The sequence below is a fragment of the Calonectris borealis genome, chromosome 5, assembly GCF_964195595.1.
Source record: "Calonectris borealis chromosome 5, bCalBor7.hap1.2, whole genome shotgun sequence".
NCBI lineage: Eukaryota > Metazoa > Chordata > Aves > Procellariiformes > Procellariidae > Calonectris > Calonectris borealis.
The window spans coordinates 25544642-25567920 of NC_134316.1; the positions used below are offsets into that span (position 1 = coordinate 25544642).

General features: G+C 40.8%; 1 protein-coding gene across 6 annotated transcripts; it reads right to left on the bottom strand.

Moving 5' to 3' along the window:
• Window positions 1-10114: 10114 nt before the first annotated feature.
• On the bottom strand, window positions 10115-22088 carry CIPC (CLOCK interacting pacemaker). 6 transcript variants are annotated; one of them, XM_075151442.1, is made up of 5 exons: window positions 21966-22088; window positions 19283-19394; window positions 18793-18967; window positions 17711-17880; window positions 10115-14555 (listed from the first exon to the last, which is right to left on the bottom strand). In XM_075151442.1, exons 3-5 carry the CDS (start codon window positions 18857-18859, stop codon window positions 13677-13679), a joined length of 1116 nt encoding a protein of 371 aa, XP_075007543.1. In that variant the 5' UTR covers window positions 18860-18967; window positions 19283-19394; window positions 21966-22088; the 3' UTR covers window positions 10115-13676. The 6 variants fall into 6 exon arrangements, with proteins under 6 accessions (XP_075007543.1, XP_075007544.1, XP_075007546.1 ...); XM_075151443.1 differs by having other exon boundaries at window positions 19283-19466; XM_075151445.1 differs by lacking the exon at window positions 19283-19394 and adding an exon at window positions 20921-21061.
• Window positions 22089-23279: the final 1191 nt, after the last annotated feature.

Below are 23279 nucleotides of genomic sequence, written 5' to 3' on the forward strand. Positions count from 1 at the left end.
CCATGCTGAAGCAGTTCGTGAAGAACTGCAGCCCGTGGGAAGGACCCACGTTGGAGAAGTTCATGGAGGACTGTCTCCCATGGGAGGAACCCCACGCTGGAGCAGGGGAAGAGTGTGAGGAGTCCTCCCCTGAGGAGGAAGAAGCAGCAGAGACAACATGTGATGAACTGACTGCAACCCCATTCCCCGTCCCCCTGCACCACGCTGGTGGGAGGAGGTAGAGAATTCGGGAGTGAAATTGAGCCCAGGAAGAAGGGAGGGGTGGGGGGAAGGTGTTTTAAGATTTAATTTTTATTTCTCATTACCCTACTCTGATTTGATGGGGAAAAATTAATTTAATATATTACCTAAGTTGAATCTGTTTTGCCTATGATGGTAATTGCTGAGGGATCTCCCTGTCCTTATCTTGAGCCACAAGCCTTTCGTTATATTTTCTCTCCCCTGTCCAGCTGAGGAGCGGAGTGACAGAGCGGCTTTGGTGGGCACCTGGCATCCAGCCAGGGTCAACCCACCACACCTATGTATCATCAGACTGCTGAAAATATGATGGATGATTGGTTTGCCATCACTATACCCTTAAGAATCTTATATATTCATTGGGTAATGGGGTTGACACAGTGGACTCACATAAGAGTTGCCCTGGGAGTTGACAAGCAACTGCTGAATGCAGCCTTGTCACAGAAGCTGTTATCAAGGAATGATGTCATCATCCAGAACTGCTTGCGACTGTGGATAAGCTTTATGGTCAGTGACCAAAAAACAAGGGACAGATCCAGCATCATCAGCCAGGACTCCTAATGGTTTATGATTGCTCGAAGGAAATTGTTGACCAGTACAACCAACTTTGTAGGTCTAAACATGAACTGCCAAAGTCAAGCAGGTCCAGAAAGTCCAGATGCTATGAAAGCTGCTTGGAGAGAAAATTCAAAATAGTATTACCTAAAGAAGAAAGTGTTTCACTAGATAAGAACTTCCAAGCACTCAGTGCTAAGATCAGTGTTTTGAGCAATGGAAATTTCTTCAAGACTTAGAGAACCTGTCCCCCTACTGACAACTTTCAAGTGTCAGTTCTTTATTAATCTTCACTGAGTTTGATATTCAAGGCTGTCACTGGATGTTCTCCCAAAACATCCAGTATGAAATTAAATAAGAGTGGTTTATGCAGTTCTGAAGACCACCATAGGTCATCTCAGTAGCATGTATTGATATTATGACTTTCTTCTCCAGGGAACACCCGTAACACTCACTGAGATGAATTTGTCTGAAGAAACTTTGGTTATTCAAGTAGTTTATTACACTAAAAAAACTTGATTGAGATTTTGGAAGTGTTATTGTCAAGGCAAAGACTTTTTCTTTTTCTCTTCAAGCCACAGTATAGGGTATAAAAAAATCTTTTGGATCCATCTATCCATGTCTCTAAACTAGTATGTACTAGACTGCAATTTTATGAGTGCTTTAGCTGTCTTCCCTTATACTTACATTGTCACTAACCACCCAGGGAAATAAACCAATTTGTGAATATGAAGCCAAGGAAATAAAGGGACTGCCTGCAGAAAGCAAAAGGTGGCAACAAAGTTCTACTAAGCTATCAGCCATATAGTTCATGGAGATCTAAAATTTCATTTAAAGCCTCTGGAAACAAAGCTCAAAAAAACTCATAATATTTTTCATGCCAGGAGGAAAGCTGAAATTTCAAATCAAATTATAAGACCCAGTTTCTGGCTCTCAGAACTGGAGTGTTTTCCAGGTGTATGAATTCAGCCTACCGCCACCTCAGATCACTCCATTGCTTCAGGGTAGTCAGGTGTTTCAGAAATTTGTCTGTATAATCAATGCAGCTGGCAGGTACAGTCAGCCTGGGCAGAGCCAATGTCCTGCAGCAAGAGATGCCGTCAGCTCAGAAAGAAGTGTTACTGTCCAGGCTGTCAACAGCACAGTAAAAGCCCTTAGTTCAGGCAAGGATCTTTCATGTAACACAGAAGCTTTGTATGAGATCCAGGTTTGGAGTAGAAGAAATTCTGTAGTCAGGCTGGAGGCAAACACCACATCTCTCCCCTTGCCAATCTCTTTTTGGCTTTGTGTACTGACTACTCCTTATGAACTAATTTTGCCAAAACTTGTCCAGCGTCATCCAACCAGCTATTAGCATCTTCTGGGAAAGGATGAATTTCCAGGGGGGCTCATTAGGATATGTATTATGTTTATGGGAAAAGATTAGGAAAGTGTGAAATATGTGAAGGAGTGTGCCAACCCAGCCTACAAATTACAACATGATGGACAAACTCGATATGAGCCTGCAGAATAAGATGGCAGCATTTCAGACTGCATATGAAGATGAATGTGAAGCAAAAAAAATACAATAAACCTTTTCAATGGTGGTCTGGTGCAATGAAGACACAGAATATTATATTCAGCTTTGCCTTCATTAGTCAAACCAGATGGAATTCACAGAAAAGCCATAAATGATTAAGAAGCTGAGAAATGGATTTGTAACAGGAAAAAATGGTTATATTTGCCTAGCTTGGGTAACTACAGCCGAAGTGGATGTAAGGAAAATGTGGCACCATCCATGTATTTTGGAGGGTGGGAGAAATAATTCTTATTGGATAAACAAGCATCAACTAGAAACAGAGTTCAGTTTAAGAAAAGGAAATGACATATTAACATTTCAGGAAATACTTCCAAACAGCAGTTCTTCCACTGTCAGCCTTCAGAATAACCTTAGGTTGGAGCAGCTGAAATCTTCACACCTAGGGAGTTACATAGCTGAACAGGGTAAAGCACAGTGAATAGAGAGCTGCCTGTTGTTGCTGGAAAACAGTGGGGAAAAATAAACCAGAGAAGCTTCCACTTTTTACCTAGACAGTTGCTCAAGCTTAAGCCAAGAGGATCTAGATACTGATCATACTCACCTGGGATTTGTTTGTATTATTATTACCCTTTTCTATTCTGCATTGCACTTCTTGCCATCTCAGCTGGGTTCAAAATATTTATTAGTACCAGTGCTTTATTCAATAGAAGTAACATGAAATACAAATAGTTGTGCAGATAAAGTAATTATATATAGGTGATAGGTGTTGAAAGAAGCACAAAACAGTGTTTTGGTCTTCTCTTCATAAGCATGGGTTTAGAGCATGTGATTCCCATATGGCTTCTGTTTGTAAATGCTACAGCAATTATTGACAGATGTCAGAGAATTTCACAATCTTATATCCCTAAAGTAGTTTTCTGTTCAATTATGAGTTATGATGATATTTCTTAGCATTTCAATAAGACTAAGAGATACCCAAACTGCTTATGTTTTTACCCTCTTTTATATTTTCAAGTACCACCAGAATGACCGCCCTATGTGTATGTAAACTGAAGAAAACATAGCTATATTTCTATTTGAATTTTTTTTAACCTTGAAATGAACAGTTAGGTATGTTAACTTCCCATAACACAACTTTCAGATGGTAGAAATATTGCCAATTAAGAACTTCTGGAAATGTCAGGACCCTTAAATAGAGCAGCTACATAAATACAAGCAAACAGAAATGTCATAATAGATTTAAGATCACTTTTGAATTCTGACATCATTTTAAGATGTTCTTTCTTTTTCTTCTTTACTCTTGCTCCATCTCCCTCTCCTTCCAAATCTAATTGGAATTACATTAGGGGAAATTAACCCAGTGAGTATATAGTTTCATTTATTAGCATGAAACAAAATGTAGGTTAGTATAACCATATAGATGCTCAGCCTTTAGAAAATCCAGCACCAGAACCATGACAGCCCACAGCCATGACTTGTAATAAATACCAGTCTTGCAATTCTTATACAAGAAGCTTAAAGCACTTTATAATCGGGAACAAGTATTGCTTTTCTCATTTTACAACTGAGAAGACCAAAGTGCCTTCTCCAAGGTGAGACAAGGAAGAGAGCCTGGGGCCATCTCAATTCCAACCATATGTTATTGTTTGAATTATTTCATGCAGCAGTAGCAATGTCGGTGCCAAGTGCTTTTGAGCTGGGTGTGATTTGCAGGATTAAGGCCATGAACATAAGCCTACAGCGTACTCTTTGGCCGGAGGAAAGAAGGGAGAAGAGCGAGCATTCAATGAAAGCAGCAAGTAAGTTTATCTCCACCATCAAAATACATTTCAGCTTATATATCTAGATCAAATGGGAAAAATAATCTTTGTGGTTAAAAATACAGTGTTCAGATTTTTAAAAAGAAATATGGAAAACAGGTTTAGGACACTGTGTGTGGATGGTTACCTTAAAATCTATTTTCACGCATCTGTGAGAAAAATCCTTCATAACATTACTGTTCAGTATTCTTTTCCTTTCTGCCTTTGTTCTCCTTCTTCTTTACTAACAGCTGCCACCTACTTATGGCATTAATATTGTGGAACTTACTTCATCTTTTTCCACTTTCTTTCCTCAAATTGCTGAGATTTTAGGCGTCAGCCATATGGCGACCAGCTCCTCACTCAAAATTCTCCTATTTTATCGTCTACCTGATGTGTCTGTTTAGACTGTGGAAAAGGAATGGAAAATTACAGTGCCTTGAGAACAGTGTATGATTTAAAACAAACATTTTGTCATGCCAAGGAAATAATGAACATCAGTAGCAATCACTAAAACAAGATTGAGAGCTGATATTACACATCATAAATATCACATCCACATCAAGATCTTTCTTGAATTATTAAGAAAGAGACCAGGGCAAATCTCAAAAAAAGGAAAAGTCCAAAAGCATATGTTAGACATGTTAGCGCTAATGGTACTTGTTGGACATTAAGTGTGAACGTAATTGCCGATATCAATTTCATGCCGTTATGTGTGCTCAGCTTCTGACCTGAAGCTTGGGGGCCATGGAAATGTATGAGAAGAGTCCAAGAAGAATTGAGTGCCGCTATATTTGGTTTTATCCCAAACAGAAACAATTTCAGGCAAATAGAGACTTCTTTTTAGTCACATTTATATCTTAAAGGGACCTAAAATGGATGCCGTAGCCCATTTACTGAAAAATGATGTGCCAAGAACTGAGCTTGCATCAGAACAGAGTGTGACAAAGAAATTACAAAAGCGTGCCCAAAGTCAAGCTAAGTTGTGGAGAACAATGGGGTGTTTTCCTCCCTTCCCCATACCAATGTGAGATGCAGGCAGTGGCCTGTTATTGTTATTGTTATTGTCATTATTTTTTAAGAGGTAATAGTGAATTTTTGCAGGGCTACCGAGCACTTGGTTGTTACTGAACCCACTGCCAGATGGGTTGAAGCGAGATGAAGCAAGCATGCGGGTACTCCTCTAAGATGTTCACCCGTGGATAAACAGACGTTATAATGACATGGAACAGGAAAAGTGATATCGGGGAGTAATTTCACCCCCAGGAATTCAGGATTTTTATTTTATTGGCATTCATCTGCTTCCACTCATCCAACTAAGCTCACTGATAAACTAACCCCTTTACATCAGATGGCTGTAGTCTCTCAGACTGGTGGGTGTTTAATGCTGGAGAAACAGTGGAATTTGAAAAAAAGCAAGCCTCAGAAAATGCAATAATGCTTCCCATAACTTTGCTGGCTCCAGGATCAGGCAGAGGCAGTGCATCATTCTGCTTTGCCTAACATGACTGTTTTAAGTTTGGCTGCAGAAGAAATGAACAGGGTAACAATTTTAATGTGCAGGCGAGTTTTACCTTTGCATCCTAGCCTTTCAAAGAAATAGACCCTTTGACTTTGGCCATGTAGTGCATGTCCAGACTGCCCAGCTTGATTTTGAACTGCTAGAAACTAGCCAGGGCCATTGATGTATCTGTGCACCAACACCTCACTCTGAACCGCATCCCCTCTCTAGCTACAACAGTCTCTACCAAATGCTGCCACTGCAGACCACAAGCACTACAGCAATAGACCCTCAGTGCAGTTCACCGCTCTGCTGTTCCAGTTTGGGCTGGCTATAGCTCCCATTATACATCTAGAGGCGTTTCAGTATTCAGATTATAATCTTCAAGCTCAGACTTGCCTTCCTTGCACAATTAGCGTGGCAAAAAATGTTTCAGAATTGTTTCTGGCCATTTCTCACACAATTGATGTCAGCAACCCACTCTCAGAGTGATCTCGGAAAGCACTATCACGTAAGCATGCTGCAAGCATGGTCAGCAATAGGATGTTGAACAGTGAGAGCCAATTTCACTTTGATGAAGACTATCCTCTTCTGATTTCTGAGCATGTTTGGACATGTTGTATAGCATTATCATTTGCATGGGGGACAATATTTAGCAAGAATACAAAACAATAGGCATTGTGAACATTTACTCTGGATAAAACAGCTTTCCTGCTGTGTACTCGTATTTCACGCTTTCCACACTAAACACTGCTCATCTCACAAAATAGTCATTGCATTGAACTCTGCCTCTGGCAAATGTAGAACAAAGCCTATCTGGCACAGCGATGTTTTGTACCAAACAAAACCCTTAATTTTTTTTTTAATTAGCATTTTTAGGGATATGGTGAAAAAATTGTATTTGTATTCATTGAGCTAACAATTTTCTCAGGAGATGCTGTTTCACCCTCACTTACTCAGGAGCTCTCTATTAGTCTCCTCCTCCATTGCAGATGATTGAGCAGTTTCAGCAGTCTATGCAGACTTCTTCTTCAGCATGAGGGGATGGAACCACTCGTCAAAGTTCAGGTCCTGTTTCCTGTATAGGCAATCCAAAACAATCCAGGAGAAGGGAATGAGGGTGAAGGGAAATAACATCTCTCCCCACCCCCATAGTCCAGACTATTTCCATAATGCTTGAGATTCACTGAAAAATGAATGCTATGACTAATGCCGCAAAACACTAAGCTTCCAGCCAAAATACATTTTCATTTCCAATAAAAACATGGGAGTTTTCCATTGAAAACACATACATTTTTCAAGCAGTCCTATCTATTAGAAACCAATAAAGATTGGTTTTCTGTCTGTTATTGGATTTCTTTGTCCTGGTAAACATAAGCGGCCTAAAAAACCCCTTACTGCTGCTATGGAAAAAAGGTAAGATTGCCTAGGTGGCATGGTAAGAGGCATTCCAGTTCCGTTAAACTAGCTCAATTAATTTAATCGCAATAAGAATGAGAAGAAAACAATGAAGAAGTTGATGAAACTCCCCTTTTGGCCCTGGAAAGCCCCTTTCCTCCATTTCTCAAAATGTATGAGATGCAGAAGTCATCTTTATGCTGGCAGTGCTCCATTTCAAGATGGAAATTACATTGCTGCAGTGCAGAATGGCAAAAGCATTTCACAAAAATTTCTCTTGAGCAATGAAAAAAAAGCCAGATGTGTTCCTCTGATATCATGACAGCAGCTTGATTTCCACTTCAAAAGTAATTCAGGACATTTTAAACAACAGTATTAAACATTTTAAAGTCAGCAAGTCTGAATAAGTTGTGATTGAAATTTAACAGGAGCTAACCAAGAAGCTCTCTGGACCATCAATACTATTTCAATGAATTTCAGACCACTAGGAAAGATTTCAGAGGACTGAGGGAATGGAAGAACTAAAACAGCATCAGTTTTTCAGTGGGAGGTAGACTGATCTGAATGAACATAGGTTGCACAGCTGAGAGAAAGTAACGGAATAACCCATAATCTTTGATTAATCAAGGACATAGAAAGCAAAAATAACTGAAATTAATGAAGCTTATAAGAAATAGAGCTGGTCAAATAAAACTGACTCCTTATTCTGATGAATTAGAATTAAAAATTGATTGAGGACAAAGCCAACACGGATATAGTATTTATACTTCTGATGGGCATTTAACAGTGCACCACAGGACGCAGACTAAAGCCAGAATTATACAAAATTAACCGGATGGTGTGAAATGCATTACAACTATGGTTTCTGAATTGTATACAGAGATCTATTAAACACTATCTTCTACTCTTATTTTGAAAATGGTACAAAATCGGTTCTTGACTGTAACATTATTTAATATTATTTTTAATAATTGGAATACAACATAAAATTACCTTTAAAATCTAAAGGTGAATAAGTTTTGAAGGAGAGAAGCAGAGGTAACTAATGAATGCAATTGTTCACTTACTAAAACCAGTTTGTTTTGCTTTCTGGCTGCAAACTGCATTCAAAGGAGTATGGAAACATACTTAAAGGACAGGCATTCACCAACCGCAGAAGCAACAGGTCCAAGGATGATTTAGACTTCGAATTTGATGGCATGGCCAAGGCTGCTATAAAAATGAGGCAGAGTAGCAGTAGGGAGGGTTGATATTGTACAACTCTTAGCAATTCTGTTTTGCTAAAAATGTTAGCGTTCCAATTAAAAATGCATTTAAATAATTTTAAAGGATCCAAAGAAGAGTGCCACAAATGAGTAAAGTATTCAAAAGATTTGAGAGCTTAATCAGTTACTTTAAAAAAGAAAGCTGAAGAATGACTTGTTCAGTTTGTAAATGCCTACAGTGAAAACAGCAATGTCACAGCATGCACTTCAGTTTAGCAGACAAAAGGCGAAAGATCTGACAGCTGGATACTGAAAGACGACAAAATCAGGCTCAATATAAGAGGCACATTTTTAACAGTAAGTAATTACGTTTTGAACAATTTGGGTGGATTCTTCATCACTAGGAGCTTTCAAATCAAAGCTTCCTGTAAAAACACGCTTTCGTTCAAACAAGAGTTTGAAGAAGTCTTGGAAACTGTGCTCTATGAGAGAGCAGACTGAACACATGGCATTTCCTTCTGCCTTCTGAATCAGATTACACTGGAACAGTTAAGCTTGTCTCATGGGCATACCTCAAAGGAGGTACAATTTAAAAAGGGAAGAGAAGTCTCATGCTTTCTGGACACTCTAGACCATGCAATACAGTTGGGGGCTATATGGCTGCATTACACAGCCGCCTGAAAGGAAGCATCACCTAGACACAGCAAGAGTGTAAAATTGTGCTGGTAGGGACCCCGCATTTCTGTCCCAGGAATTACAAGAACGAAAGCAGTTAACAGCAAGCTATGTTCAACCTAGCGGATGCCAGAAATTTTGCGTGCCAGGAGATTCCTCAGCCCAAGCCTGTTGGGGGTACTGCTCCTTTCAGACCATTTGTGTGTCATGAGAAAGAAAAACAAGACAGATATAGTGCACTTGAAAGAAGCAATTCACCTTTTTGGCCTCAGTGAAATAAAGTGAACAGGCCTGACATCCTGCAGATAGACTTCACCATGTAAAGAAAAAGCTAGCCAGAAGAGACACAGAGACATCCTGCAGATAGACTTCACCATCTAAAGAAAAAGCTAACCAGAAGAGACACAGAGACCCGAAATTGAATTGTACCCACACCTTTTACGAACACAGAATTTGCAAACACTGAGTTTCCAGCCTCAGGGAATAAATTACCTCAATTGATGGCACTCCTTTTTGGAAGTAAAGTAATGAGATTGAAGTTACTGCCTTGTCTGGTGCCAAGTAGGAACTTTAACCAGAATTTCTTGTACCTTAGGACAGGATCTCACACCACAAGGCTGCTGAATGTTCTGGGAATGACTGCCTAGTTCTCACTGTAAGAGTCATCTTTGAACAAAGAAAAGACCATGTAAAGATGGCCACGTTTTGAACAATGTGTTTTACTGAAAAGCTGATATACAAATTTAGTTGAAGAATGTTCTTCAAGACAGAGAGTAAAAATTTTCACTCAAGTAATTCTTTCAGTAGCCAAGATCCTCACTTCATAATTTAGAACTTCTGCATACCCGGCTGACAGGATTAAGATACAGTGTGGGAGTTCACCCTGCACAGACGGTGAGCATAATGTACAGTCATCACATGGAGATAACAGTTCAGAGATGGAAAAATCCTTCCAGGTTGTTCATGACAGATCTATGGCAATGGTCACCCACAACAATGTATTTTTAGTGTTCTGTACAGCTCACTTTTACTCATGCTCCTCCCAGAGACCCTTTAATTCATACATACTGTTAAAGCTCACATGACTCTCTTCAGAGAGATACATCATAGTATCACTTTTGGATCTGCACTTTCCCACATGGGCAACATGCTGTTATGGAGCTGTATGTAAAGCATGCCTTGGAACCAAAAACTCTGCAGTTCAACAGCATTAAAATAACCCACAAACTTTTCAAGTATATACTTTATTTCATTCATAGTTCACAGTCTGTTTCTATAAAGTTTTAGCAAAAAGGTCATGTTCTATAACAGAGTTCTTAGGCTACTGTATTCAGAGCTGGCAATGGACTTCAAAAGTACAGAAAATGTTTACATTCCAACTAGAGCAGTAGAATTTCAAAAATACATAGTAAAAGTAATCAAAAATACCAACATTTATTAAAACATAATAGAAAACCAGCAGTCTGTCTGACCCATCAAGCTACCCTGCCTGCTAGTTGTCAGCAGTAACTGAAGCCCCAGCAGGCCATCTGATTGACTTTTTAGACCGGGACAGCTGTCTTCAGTTAACTTGTTAATGCAAAGTCTTGCTGCTTCAAAGGTCAAAAAAATCTGTAAGTTCATTGCTTACAGGTTTCCAATCAGAGAGGCTAATGTTTCTGCTCAAATCTACTGGACCACTTCCAGATCCTGCCCAGAATCAGGACCTATTCTGGTCCTGCTGTAGTCAACTCATTTTTTCAGCACAGTTCCAAGCTAACCTATTTCATTAAACTGCAGCCAAGAAAGAAAAGCCCGTATTGTTTAAAGGTTTACAGGGCTTCTAGGAATAAAGGCAGCTAAGAGAAACTGAACAGAATGGTACTTGATGACGTGTCTATCACTAGGGGCCTTCAACATCCTTTTTTTATAGACGTTGCGTCAAGATTTGCAGTTATCAGGGATATATTTCCTAAGGGGTCCCAGATTTACATATAATAGTTTCAGAGTGGATTTTTCTAGTTCAGCAAATACTATTTAAGTCTGGACTGATGCCCAGTAGATTTCTAACCAGCTGCTGGACTTTATTCACAGCTTTATTGAATATATATTTATACAAATTATACCAGCTGAAAGGCCCATCAGCTATAAGCACACCCACTTCAGCCCATCCTCAGTGCTGTCAGGGGAAAAAACACATGTGGTACTGTGTGGACTATGAGAGATTTCTACCAGCAAGAGTCTCTCTATGTCAGAGGGCATGACCCTGCAAGGCCAATTTTTCCTTCCTTTTACTCCATCAGAGCAGTGGAAATAGGATGGAGAAGAAGTCACCGGTAGACTCACCTTTTCTTGTCTCAAACTGCTAGGATTGGATCACTTTTTTTCCTGACTTCCTTTCATCTCTAGGTAGCCTGAGTACATCATCTTGTTTTCTAGGACAATCACTTCCTAAAAATATATATATTCTGAACTTCAAATTCCCCTCTCTATTTGATGGGTAGAATAAGAATTCTAGGAAAAGTAGGAAAGATACCCTATGCATTTTCTCACACCTCACCTCTAGGCCTATTAAAGGTATCAGATCAATGGAACTGCCTCTGACTGCCTCCTCTCCTTCCTGTAAGAAGCTCAGAAGAAACAAGCTTATCTTTTGGGATTCTTTCACAAATGGCCTAAGGTGCCATCACATTTGTCCTGTCATTCGGTGCAGATATCACAACTGATTCCAAAAGAGCTAGATCAGATATGTCCTATGTTATTACACTGTACTATGCTGGCTTCCTGCCTTCTGGGTTTGCTGGCTGAGTTTCGATACTGCTGTGCTGTGAGTTATCCGACATCCTAGTATGCACAATTATAGCAGGTATATTTAAAAAAATACATGACAGAACATAGTCTATGAACACTTTTCTTTTAATCAATTCCCATGAACTGCACTAGTCTTCAGCAGGTGGGCAGGATACCATGAAAGGCATGGCTATTAGTTTGCTACAGCTCCACCAGGGTGAATCCTGCCATGAAATTTCTTTCTAGGCCTATGGCTAGTACAAACATGACTCGCATTTCTCCTCTTTGTGAGGCATGTACGGCATTTCTTTTCATCAGTCTAAAAAAGGGGAAATCCCTTACAAGAGGGAAGCCCCTTACAATTTCTCTAATGCACATATTTGAGGAAGACTACAAAAGCATTCTGCACGGTCTTCTGCAATATTGATTCCCAGAGGCATCAGAAAATGAGGTCTAGTCACAAATTAGCAAGACATCCATTCTACTTTCGAGTTTCTTTTTTTAAGAATCTGAAACAGATGATAGAAGTGATCAAAGCATCAAAACACCCAGTCACCTAGACTGCACAGTTTTTTGAAAACATTGTCATGCAGAAAGGAACATACCATAAACAATCCAGATTCCTTAACATTATTAGACAAAGCCATTCTCAGTTCTCTACACAGACTGCCTCTGAAAAAAAACCTTCAGATTGGAGGGAGTGACATAGTTAAGTGTCTAGATAAACTGAAATGAAATAAATGTCTGTGGAACAGCTTTTGTAACATGACTATGTGGATCTCTACTAGTAAGGCCTAATATCTTATGCATACAGTGGTGTTAGCTATATCTCAAGGCAAGCACGCTAGGAATTATATAAATTTATGTGGAGGAAAAATGTTTTGGGGTTTGTTTTTTTTTTTAAGTTCAAACTCAGGTAGATGAAATTTTTAGGGAGATTACCCAAGCTGACATCTCTCTCTCTCTCTTCTCCCCCCCTCCTTCCCCCCCATCCTTTCTCCAGGTACGTTCACCTGATTTCTCTAAATAAAAAAGAGAGGGAAGGGGGATGGGAGAGGGACTTGTTTCACCACAGGCCATTATGCTCCTTTTCCTTTTACCTCTCTCTTTTTTTTTTTTTATACTTAGCAACCTGATTTCAGAGAAAAAAAGGAGTTTAGGCTTGTAAACTAAAGATATATGTATCAAATAACATGCAACTAGTCTTGCCAAATTAATCTTGGTGAATGAATATACTCCTTGTACTGTTTTAAAAAAAAGCCACTGGAGTCTTTAATAACAATGTTTAATCTGTTAGCTACCGAGAAAATCCAAAGCCACTTACCTTGTACACTTGTTAGCCATTAGTAAATATGGCTTTGGAACAAACACTTCCAGTGCAAGCCTTGTGATTTTCACTCACTCAGCTGTACAGATCAAAATCAAAAGTATACTCATCAAAACACATCATTTCACTTGGGTCCTAAGACACTCATCACTTTGACCAAAGACTGCAATGAATATAGAATGCTTTGGGGTTAAAACCCCAAAGCAAGACTCTCTGCTGCAACAAAGGACAGCGCCAGCCTGAAGATACCACCCCACCAACATAAGTTCTCTCTCCTCACACCAACTCCCTTCATCTACTCGCAGCTGATGATGGCCCAACACTGGTGTCTGTTGTGCTGTTCCATTCTCAGAACTGACTATCTGAAGATGGGAATAGGAAGATGCTTGCTTGCAGAATACTGCAAATGACTGTCTTTTCACAGCAAGAATGGAAACATGCCAGCAGGGCACATCCGAGCTTCTCGAGTCCAAGGAAGTACACAGAGTTAGCATGGAGTTCAAGGTCACACTGAAGTAGTAAGTACCCATTCTGTCAAGACCCCACCATGCTATTCCAGTCCCACAACTGGCTCTTAAGACAAGTTGTTAATGGCATGCCACTTCGCAAGTCTTGGACTCAGAAAATGCTCAAGTAAAAGCTTGAGACAGGAAATAGGAGGCACAGAGATAACTTGACCAACAGCTTTTTACTACATGTTGGGATAACTGGAGTCTTCAAGGTTGCTATCAGCTTTATCAGATCCTGTTAGAGATGCTTCTAGCTCTGCCCATGACTGTGGAGCATTGTTCTTTATTGCCTCTATGAAAAGCTGTGTTTGGTGCTTCAGCCGGTCCAGCTCAGCCTGAGTCACCTGGTTCTGATGAATGAGCTCCTTGGTTTTTAAAGTGATCTCCAGCAATCCTGACCTGCGTAGCACAACAAGTGTATTCTGAAAGCGTCTGCACTTGCTTTGTTGTTGCAAGAGCAGCTCAGGGGTACTGCAAATCTCTTCTGGTATCAATGGGGGGCTCCACACTGCAGACTGCATCATAGTCTGTGCTGCACTCTCACTCTCACGAGAGGTGCACTTTGTCGCCTGCAGAGTTCCAAAAGGCAAAAGGGGAGTCAAACCCGGCGCTTTCTGAGTGTCACTGGAAACACGATGAAAACCAGGAAGAGCTGACAGTTTTCCACTTGTCACCAGAGTTGAAGAACTTTGCTGGTTAGAATCCTGAGGGGTCTTAAAGCTAACTGGTAGGTGGGCAAAAGGACTAGTAGGCAAGCCCGTGCTCATCGATACAGAAGAAGTCTCCATTTTGGGTGCTTCTGTGCAGAGTCGTTTATGGCAATTGGTTTCATGACGTTCTTCTAGATCAAAGGAATGATCCCTTTTGCAGGGCTGCGGTGCTATTTTGGGATAAGAATTCAGGATGGGCAGATAATTAGTGGAGTCATTTCTCTTTTTTCCAACAGGGTGAGGGTTAATGGGAGGTGGGATTGATGGACGAAGAAACACTAGCTGTGGCTGAGCCGGAATCACTTCAAAGGATGGCTGCACAGTCCAAGATTGGAGCTGTGATGAACTCCCCTGAGAAGCACAAATGGGAAAAAAACAGAAGTCTTACAACAACATTGTAGAAGAGGATCAAAAAAACTTAAATGAAACAGGTGGACTGTGCCATTTCTCCATATTTGATATACACTGTCCAATTAATACGATCTGAACAGTTTTCCATCAAACTCATCCTTCTCTTTTTCTGTCAACAGAGCATAGCACTAGAATCAAAGCTGTCACCCATAATCCTTTTACTATGGAACAGCAGATACATTTAAAAACAATTCAATCCGAATTTATACATGCTTTCCTAAATGAGAATTACAGTGCACGCTTATATTGTACAATGCTTATGTAAAAGTTCGACCCAGACTTGGGCTCGAACAACAAGTTATACAGAAAAGTGGAAAAATAATTAAGCATTGTGGTTATGAAATATTTTTAACAGTCAAAGAAAGACTGCACAGACATTTTAGGAACAATTCAGACTCCCTCTTTGTTGAAAGGCAGCAACTCTAATCTTGTCAATTCTATTCTTATAGCAAGCTTTTGAAATGGTTATTTAAAATAGACGACAGCTGTTCAGTAAGTCTTGCAACCTTAAGTACAATACACAGTTTCAACAAATTTAAAACCGTGAAGTAGAAAAAAAGATGCTGAATATCAACCAATGCAAAGAAAAAAGCCTGTTGTAAGCCCAGAGCAGTTTAACTCCACACCTCTGGTGAAATGGTGCACACCGATAAACCTTAAAACCATTGTATTTCAAGAAAAATGCCCAAGTTTTAGCTCCCTCCCACAAGCCATATTCTGCCATATAGGGGAATCCATCAATTTTTACAAGACATTACCCCTTCCTCCTCCAATACATTACTACGGATCTTCATGAGATCTCCTGGCTAAAAAGCATGTCTGCTTTTCTCCAAATATATCAAACGGTCTAGCAAGAGATACTCTTTCTTTCTGAAGCAGAATCTCACTTCTTAATACATTTAAGTCATCACCACTACAATTATACTAATATAACACACTGTCAGCTGCTTTTCCAATTCCTTACAACTTGGAACACTACTGGCAGGCCTGCTGAAGGCACAGTCTTTAGCTAGCACAAATACATTTTATTATTTTTGGTACTATACTAAGTTATCTGAAATCCATCTCCTCTCCCCCAGTCTCGTAAGATTTAAACTGGCAAATGCTAACATGCTTTGCTGAAGTCCATTCCCACAGTAAAGGCCTTGAACTTGTCAAAAGCGGATATTACCCACTGATTAGGACACTGAGACTTGGAGATCAGATTCAATTACCTACTCTGACACAGAATTTATTTGGTTCAGTGGGCAAGATGCTTATGGAATAGAGGTACAGAACAACTACCTGTAAAAAATAAATATTACTACCTTATCACAGAAGAAAGGACAAACACGTTCAAAGGAAAAGTACCTGGAGATGTTAGGAGTGAGGAACCATATAAATACCATGGCTATACATACACAGGACAGAACATGCAGCCTTAAGGAGCAAGGTTTTGGGGTCAGAAGTTGTCATTTACTGCACAATTGTACAGTATCTAGCACAGCAGAGCCCCAAAATCATTGAGGCCAAAAGAGCTGTGGTAACTGTTTATCTAGTTTTTGTTTTTTCCTACCTCTGTTATCTGCTTTCTTCTCCTTTCCACTCATGTTGTGTTCTGCTCTTGTTCTCCTACTCAAAACCTCATTTTTAGCAGAGAAGGACATGTTTATTTTACTAATTCTGCAAAGTGGGTTTTTTTTTTTTTTAAGTGAAAGCTAACATCCTGCATGTATCAGTGTCACTTGTCTAAAAAGCCTTCCTACTTCTTAAGGACTTTTACAAGACTTACAGAAACCTTGCCACAAGCAGTACTGTGTTTCAGAGAATTAATCCCTCTGCTTGATTTTTTTTTTTATTAAAGTAACATTATTGTTAGCTGTTTACACTCTGAAATTGGGACAGCAGGTAACCATCACTGTGCAGGATCACAGTGGTTCTAAGACAGAAGGATGATGCTGATTGAAATTGAAACTGGAACAAATAAACAGCAGTAACTGGATGCTGCTTTTTTTTTTGGGTCCAGTGAGTCCAACTGAGCACTGTGTTGAAAAGACCGTTTTAAAAAGATGTCCAGCATGACTATCTGAGGTAACTGGGCATAATGGAAAGAGGCAGGCAGAAAGGCACTTTGTTATTATTCTGACCTATACTTGTTGCTTTTGTTTATTGCAGTAAACATTTTTCAATTTAACATTATTGTCCTTAACCATACATAATTAGACTTGGATGTTATGACGCACTGCTCAAGACGACTGAGTCTGGTAATTTTATCTACCTCCAACTCTTCCTCCCCAAATTCCCTTTTTGCTACACTACCAGTCTTTTTATATAATTTTTTTTTTTTAACATATGTATTAGCTACTGCTCCTAACTGTTTGCAACACAACCTGGAGTTTAACATTAGATTGCCACTGCAATCAGTATTTAATTTTTGAGCTCTGGGCCAAAGGCTATCAACATTTGGTGAAGCTTGCCTACTCCCTACTACACGAAAACTTCAGCATTTGTTTAAACAGTATTTTGTCCACACATCTAGGAACATGACTATAAAATAAAATTGTTTCTTGTCAAGATAAAGCACAATGCTCAGAGATCAGAACCATCTCTCCCACAAATGCATAATCTGCTAAATATTAACAGAAACCCATACCTGTGTTAGCATTGATACAGAGTATTTGAATTTAATAGGTTTTGCCTGTTGTCATAACAGATTCAGTAGAAAAAGAATCAGGATCTATATTCTTTTTTCCCCTTCTCACTGTATTCTCAGAAAGAAAACATCAGCTTTCAAAAGGAAAAACACTCAACTTTTTTTGTTTTGATCTTTGGTGCCATTTATATAACATTCTTAAAGACCTATTTTTTGGGGATCCCTTTGAGACAAAGAGGTTTAGTAGATGTAGCAGAGCTTCTCCATTTCACACTTTTTCCATCTTAATGATTCTAGCGCCCCCTCAAAAGAACAGGCTTGTCACAATAGAACTTTTCAAGTTACCTGTTCCTTTCTGGGCTGCAACAACTTTGTAAAATCTTATTGAGAAGAAAAATATTAAAAAAAAACACAAACAATTTAAGAACATGCAGTATTTTTCAATATATTATTTCTTCCCTACCTGCTTAACTAACACATTTTTCATTACAACCATAGGAGAAAGTGCAGGAAAAGAGTGGCTTGTGGTCATTGGGCATTGCCAAGGCCCATCCTCTGCGTTCCAACACAACGCATTCAGCACGTCCTCTGAGTCAGTCTGCTCCATAGCACTCAGGCACTCTGAACTTCCATCTGCCAGATGTAGAAGTCAGCTGTTAGTTGTTTCACATGCAGCACGCTTGCTACCTCCTTTCAATTCTACTATTCTGCCTCCTTTCAACCAAGCCACAAAGAAGAACCAAGTTTAGTTCTGGAATACCAATAAAATTAGACCTGCTGTGACAGCCATCAAATAGCCTTTAATAAAAGGCTTTATATTTCAGGCCAGTTCTCATGCAGATATCGTCTCCCAAAAAATCTATTACTTTCTGTTCTTTTGTATTTAGTCTCCAAGGGACTGTGCACTATCATGAAGACTGCTGTAAAACCTGGTGCAGGAAAGAACTACGGGCTCCAGCATTGCCACAGACGTAGTCTGCGCTGCAGGCATTTAGTGTCTTGATATCTTCTATCTACAAACCCAATAAGGCAGGTATCTCTCACAAAAGCATTTTTTTTTCTTTTAAAGGCAATCTTTGCACAGTTTTGTTGAGTATGAAAATGGTACACCATGTCTACATTTTACTTATGTTATAATAATTACTCTCTGGTTTATCAAGCTCTACTGACAATCCGGTCAAATCATAAGAGACATTATATGGCATAATCCAACAGTTCATTCATCACTGCAAAGAACAAAAAGTAATTTTGCCATCCCCACTTCTAGACTCTGAAGTCTGAGATTCTTCCATTCATTTCTTTATTAGGCACATTTTAAATTCCCCTGCCATTCAAATTCACAGGATGGACTTTATAACTACATAAAGCTCCACTCCAAAAAAGTTTGATGGTAGGATGATTGCAGATGCAATCTGCCTCAAGGCCCTCCCAGGTAATGAGACACAAACTGTAAGGGGCTAGAGTCAGATTTGTCAAACATCACCAATAAAAGCAAAGTCTGAGCACGACAACACAAAAAAAAGGTAATGCAGTAGTTTTCTAAACCTGAATATCCGGAGTCCTTGTCAGATTCAGCTGCCGCCATGCTGAAGTGATGGTTCAAGCTCTTCATTTCCGTCACTTTGCCCAATAGTTCCTTGAGGGTCTCAATAGATGACTATTTTGTCTCCATGCTTCCATAGTGCCGCAGGCAGTTTTTAACATCTTTTCCATTGAGGAACTACAAAAATGGTTAAGAACAAAAGGGGACTTTCTCTGAATCTAAAGAAAGTTCCATCAGTATAAAACAAAGAAGGCCACGTTTGTCCTTACGGAAATGTAGTCATCAAAGGTTTGCCGCATTTGTTAAGCAATCTGTAGAATTCTATTAAACTCCCAGCTTCACATTTGCTATGTTTATCACACATTTAGGTTAGCAAAATAAAACCTAATATAAAACCACGGTTTATTCCCTGCAAAACTCTCTAAACTATGCATGTTTAATAACGCATTACAGAGTAGAAAAGACAGGCAACAATTCTTCACATCAACTGACATGTTACTTTGTAGAATCTTCTGGACTAAAATTTTCCATCTGCCTTAGGCTGAATTTTTAGGAAGTTTTCAGGAAAGTTTCCATGATCCAATCTTTCAGTCCCCTGCACCAACTACAAGAGAACAATATCATACTAGGCATGGCTGTTGAGTCCTTCAGGGTAGGTTAAAAGATGCCAAAAAACCTAAGGCATAAGAAGGAAGAAATTAGTTGAAGCAGAAATACAGCACAGATATTTTACTTTTCTTTAAATTTCTTTATTTTTTACTACTGCTGTGAATGCCATCAATGAATCAAAGATATTTTAAAAGTACTGAAGACATGGATGCAGTTGAAGGGGCAGAATGCACTTGTCTCATTCTGCTCCTTTCTTCAGTGGCTGAGCAAGTCAGAGTACCGAGCACAGGTCAGCCAATCTTACTGAATTATCTGAAGTAGAATCATTTCATACTTAAAATTACTGAGTAAAGTATATGGTAGATTCATCTGGAGAGCACAATGCATAAGTAATTTCTAACTCTGTTATGAATTCTTTCAGACAAGGTAATAATTCCTTACCGTACATACAAAACTTGCGAAATAGGAACGTGATTTATTGATCTGCTAAAAATGTAATGCCCAATTCTATGAAGTTCAGCAAAATGGGTAACCAAGATAAAATAGCAAATACAAAGTACATGGTTGTTATCTGTAATTAAATCAATGCCCCTCTGAGTCATGTGGAATAGTTGTGTATCTCTTTTTACACTGCCAGTGAGCTAATAGAGACTTTCAGAATAGAAACATCTCAAATTATTCAAAGAATGAAATGTAGACAGAAAACTAATGTATCAGACATGGTTCTCCACCCAAAAAAAGCAAAACAAACTAAAAGCTAAAGGCTATTCATAAACAGCATTTTTTTCAAGAATTAAAAGTTACTCAGCCGTATTTATCTTACAAAAACTTAGCTATCCCAGGGACTGAAACCCAAAACAAGTCAGCTGTGCTGGGTGAAGCCCACAAATACATCGGAACCTGCAAAGCTGTGGGTTTTTTAATACAGTCTGTTTCACTCTCAAGAGTAAAGTAAGTCATCAAAGAAAAGAAAGTAAAGTAAGTGATCAGAGAACATGCTGGGGCTAAAGAAATCCACACTGCTAAAAGCGCAACACACACTATATCTGCAATGCACTCCTAGGGAAGACACGGCCTTAGAAATGCCCTCTTCTTGCCACACCCAGAATAAGAACACTGGAGGGCTGAAACTAAAAGCTATGAAAATCAGAAAAATATATAGTTACATTATGGCCTCCCATACTACATACTTGTCACAACCTTCAGCTGCTTCCTGAGGGTAGATGGGCTCTAGTAAGACAGAGCAAAGTTTCTTCTTCTCTTAAAGAAGGTAGCTGAGAGTTTGGCTAACAGAAAAATAACAGGATGAAGTGCAGAAATTATGTCTAATATTATTTGTAGAAATTATTTTCCTATAAAGCAACCCTTTGAAGTTGTGTCTCATGTTAGAGCTGTATGTTTAAATTACAAATACAGGAACTCAGGAGTCTGCATCATAGTCAGGCCAGCAGTCCATTAATGGCAGTATTCAGTGCAAGCTACTTCAAATGACATTGCAGCAGACATTCTGGAATAATATACCCCAAAAGGCAAGTTTCTTCTTAAGGTCCTGACAACTGGTTGTTAGAATTCTGCTCCAAGATCTTGAGCCTTGGCACCTTCAGTAATGAATTCTGTATGTTAGATAACAGTGCTGAGATGGCAGGGTGACTGTCTATATAACTGCAAGAAAGACAGAATAATTGTCAGCAGAAGAGAATTTCCGCAGTAGCTATTTGCACCATTTTTATTTTCCATCTTCAGTCACACCTGCTGACCTGCTAACAGGTATGGAGCGAACATAACTACATAAGAGCAACCTAGATACTATCCCTGGAATAGAAGATGAAGTTTAAGATGAGGTTTAAGTCCCGATCCATGCTTTCGTTACTTAGCCCTTTCCAAAACAAATGTATTTTTTAAGAAAGTGATACATATTGATGCTAATCTCCAAAAAGGCAGAACTAGAAACAGGAGGGCTAGAAATAAGTAAAATAAGAACACGCCATCTGCTAGCCTTGCATCAAGGGAAGCTTTGGGAAGGGCTAGCACATCTTCTTCTCTTCCCTTATGGAAAAAACCGAAACAATAACAACAAACCACAATCGAAAATAAACAAACCAAAAGCGCCACTCTCTCGACACACAGGCGTGGGATCCCTCCTGCCCACCGGCGGGCCAGAGACGCTCCCCCGGCCCGGCAGGCAGGCGCTCCGCCGCGCACCGACGGGAAGCACCGGGCGCTAACCCCGACGCCCAGAGCCCTCCCTCCCGCCGCATCGGCGAGAGCTGACCCCACCCGACCGCCTTCCCGGCGCTGCGCCCACACGCCAGGCCCGGGCGGCGGGGAGCCCCTGAGCACAGCCCGCCCGGGCGGGGCGCCCTCCCAGCGGGCCCGGCGTGAGGAGAGGCCCCCGCGCAGGCGGGACGAGCCACCCGGCTTTCGGGCCCGGGCCGCTGCCCTGCCACACGGCGAGGCGAAGCAGGCCCCGGCGATGGTCGGGACTCCCCAAGCCCCACAGCTGCCACCGCTCCCTCACCGCCGCCTCCCCCCGCGCCGGGCCGGGCCGGGCCGGGCCGCCCCTCACCTGGCTGCGGGCCGCCACAGCTCCAACCCCGCCGGGCCGCGCATGCGCGACACCCTACCATTGAGCACGAACCGCCCTCATCACCCAGACAAGCCCACCCCGGAAGAGGAAAGTTGCCCGCCAGGCTCCCTTCGGCGCACATGCGCACAGCGACGCTGCCGGCGCCGGCCCGCCGCGTTCCGCGCTTGCTGGAGGCGGGGTGGTTGCAGCGTGCGGCCGTTGCTGTCCGTCCTCGCGCTGCGCGGGGCGGAGGCCCGGGATGGCGTCGTGGTGCCCGGGGCCTGCGCGCCTCATAGGGAGCGGAGGCGGAAGGACAGGGACCTCGGGGGTACAGAGGGGGCAGGCTCAAAATAGGAGTCCTTACCACAGGCCCTCAAGTGCAGTGGGGATTGGCGTAAGGTGGGAGCAGGCAGCTGTGGATGTGCAAGCGGCCGTGCATGCACACCGGGTCTGTCAGGGACAAGGGCCCACCAGCGTGTTGGTTTCAAAAGACCTTTGGAGACCCATCCTACCACGACTGTCAGGGACATGGCAGAAAAGAGCATCTTCACTGAAAAATGGTGTGGATACCTCCTGTTGGCCTTGTGCTGTGTGGCCAGGCAAGCGTGCGAGGGCTTGAAGCTGTGTATTGCCTGGCCTGGACTTTGAGGGAATCAGACAGGGTGATCCGAGCCAGGAGTTAGGGATGCTGCTGGGTTTGCCAAATACTGTGCAAAAGAGTACAATTCATCTCTACAGAGGAGTTTAGACTTGTAGAGTCTCTCTCACTTGAAGAATGAGAGAGGATAGCAAAAACGTAAACACTGACAGCCACTTACAAAATGAGGAAAGCAGCACCAAAGAGGTCCAAAAGCTTTAAACTTGTCTCAAAGAGGGAAAACACAGCAAAAGGAGGAGCTGTCATGAGCAAAAGAAAAGGATACCCTTATTCTTCTACATGGTTGGTAAATATGAGATAGTGAAAGAAATGTTCCATGAACTGCCTATAAACCAAGGGCAAGTAAGCAGGAGGAAGTGAATCCTCTAGATCAATGAATACAACTAGAATAGCTATTTTTGTCTGAGAACTGCATAAACACTACCAGCACCCAGAAGTCTGTCAAGAGTATTTTGCATTTGGACATGAAACCCATTTCATTAGGGAAAACTGAAAAGACGGTGTGAAAGGGCTGAGCAAAGACACAATGAATTCCCTGAATAGAAAGGGATAAAAGAAATACTTTCGCTGTTATCATGGCCTTGTTAGAGAACCTGAAACATGCTGATTAAAAAGATCAACATAATCTAATAAATTCCTGAATGGAAAAGAGAAGG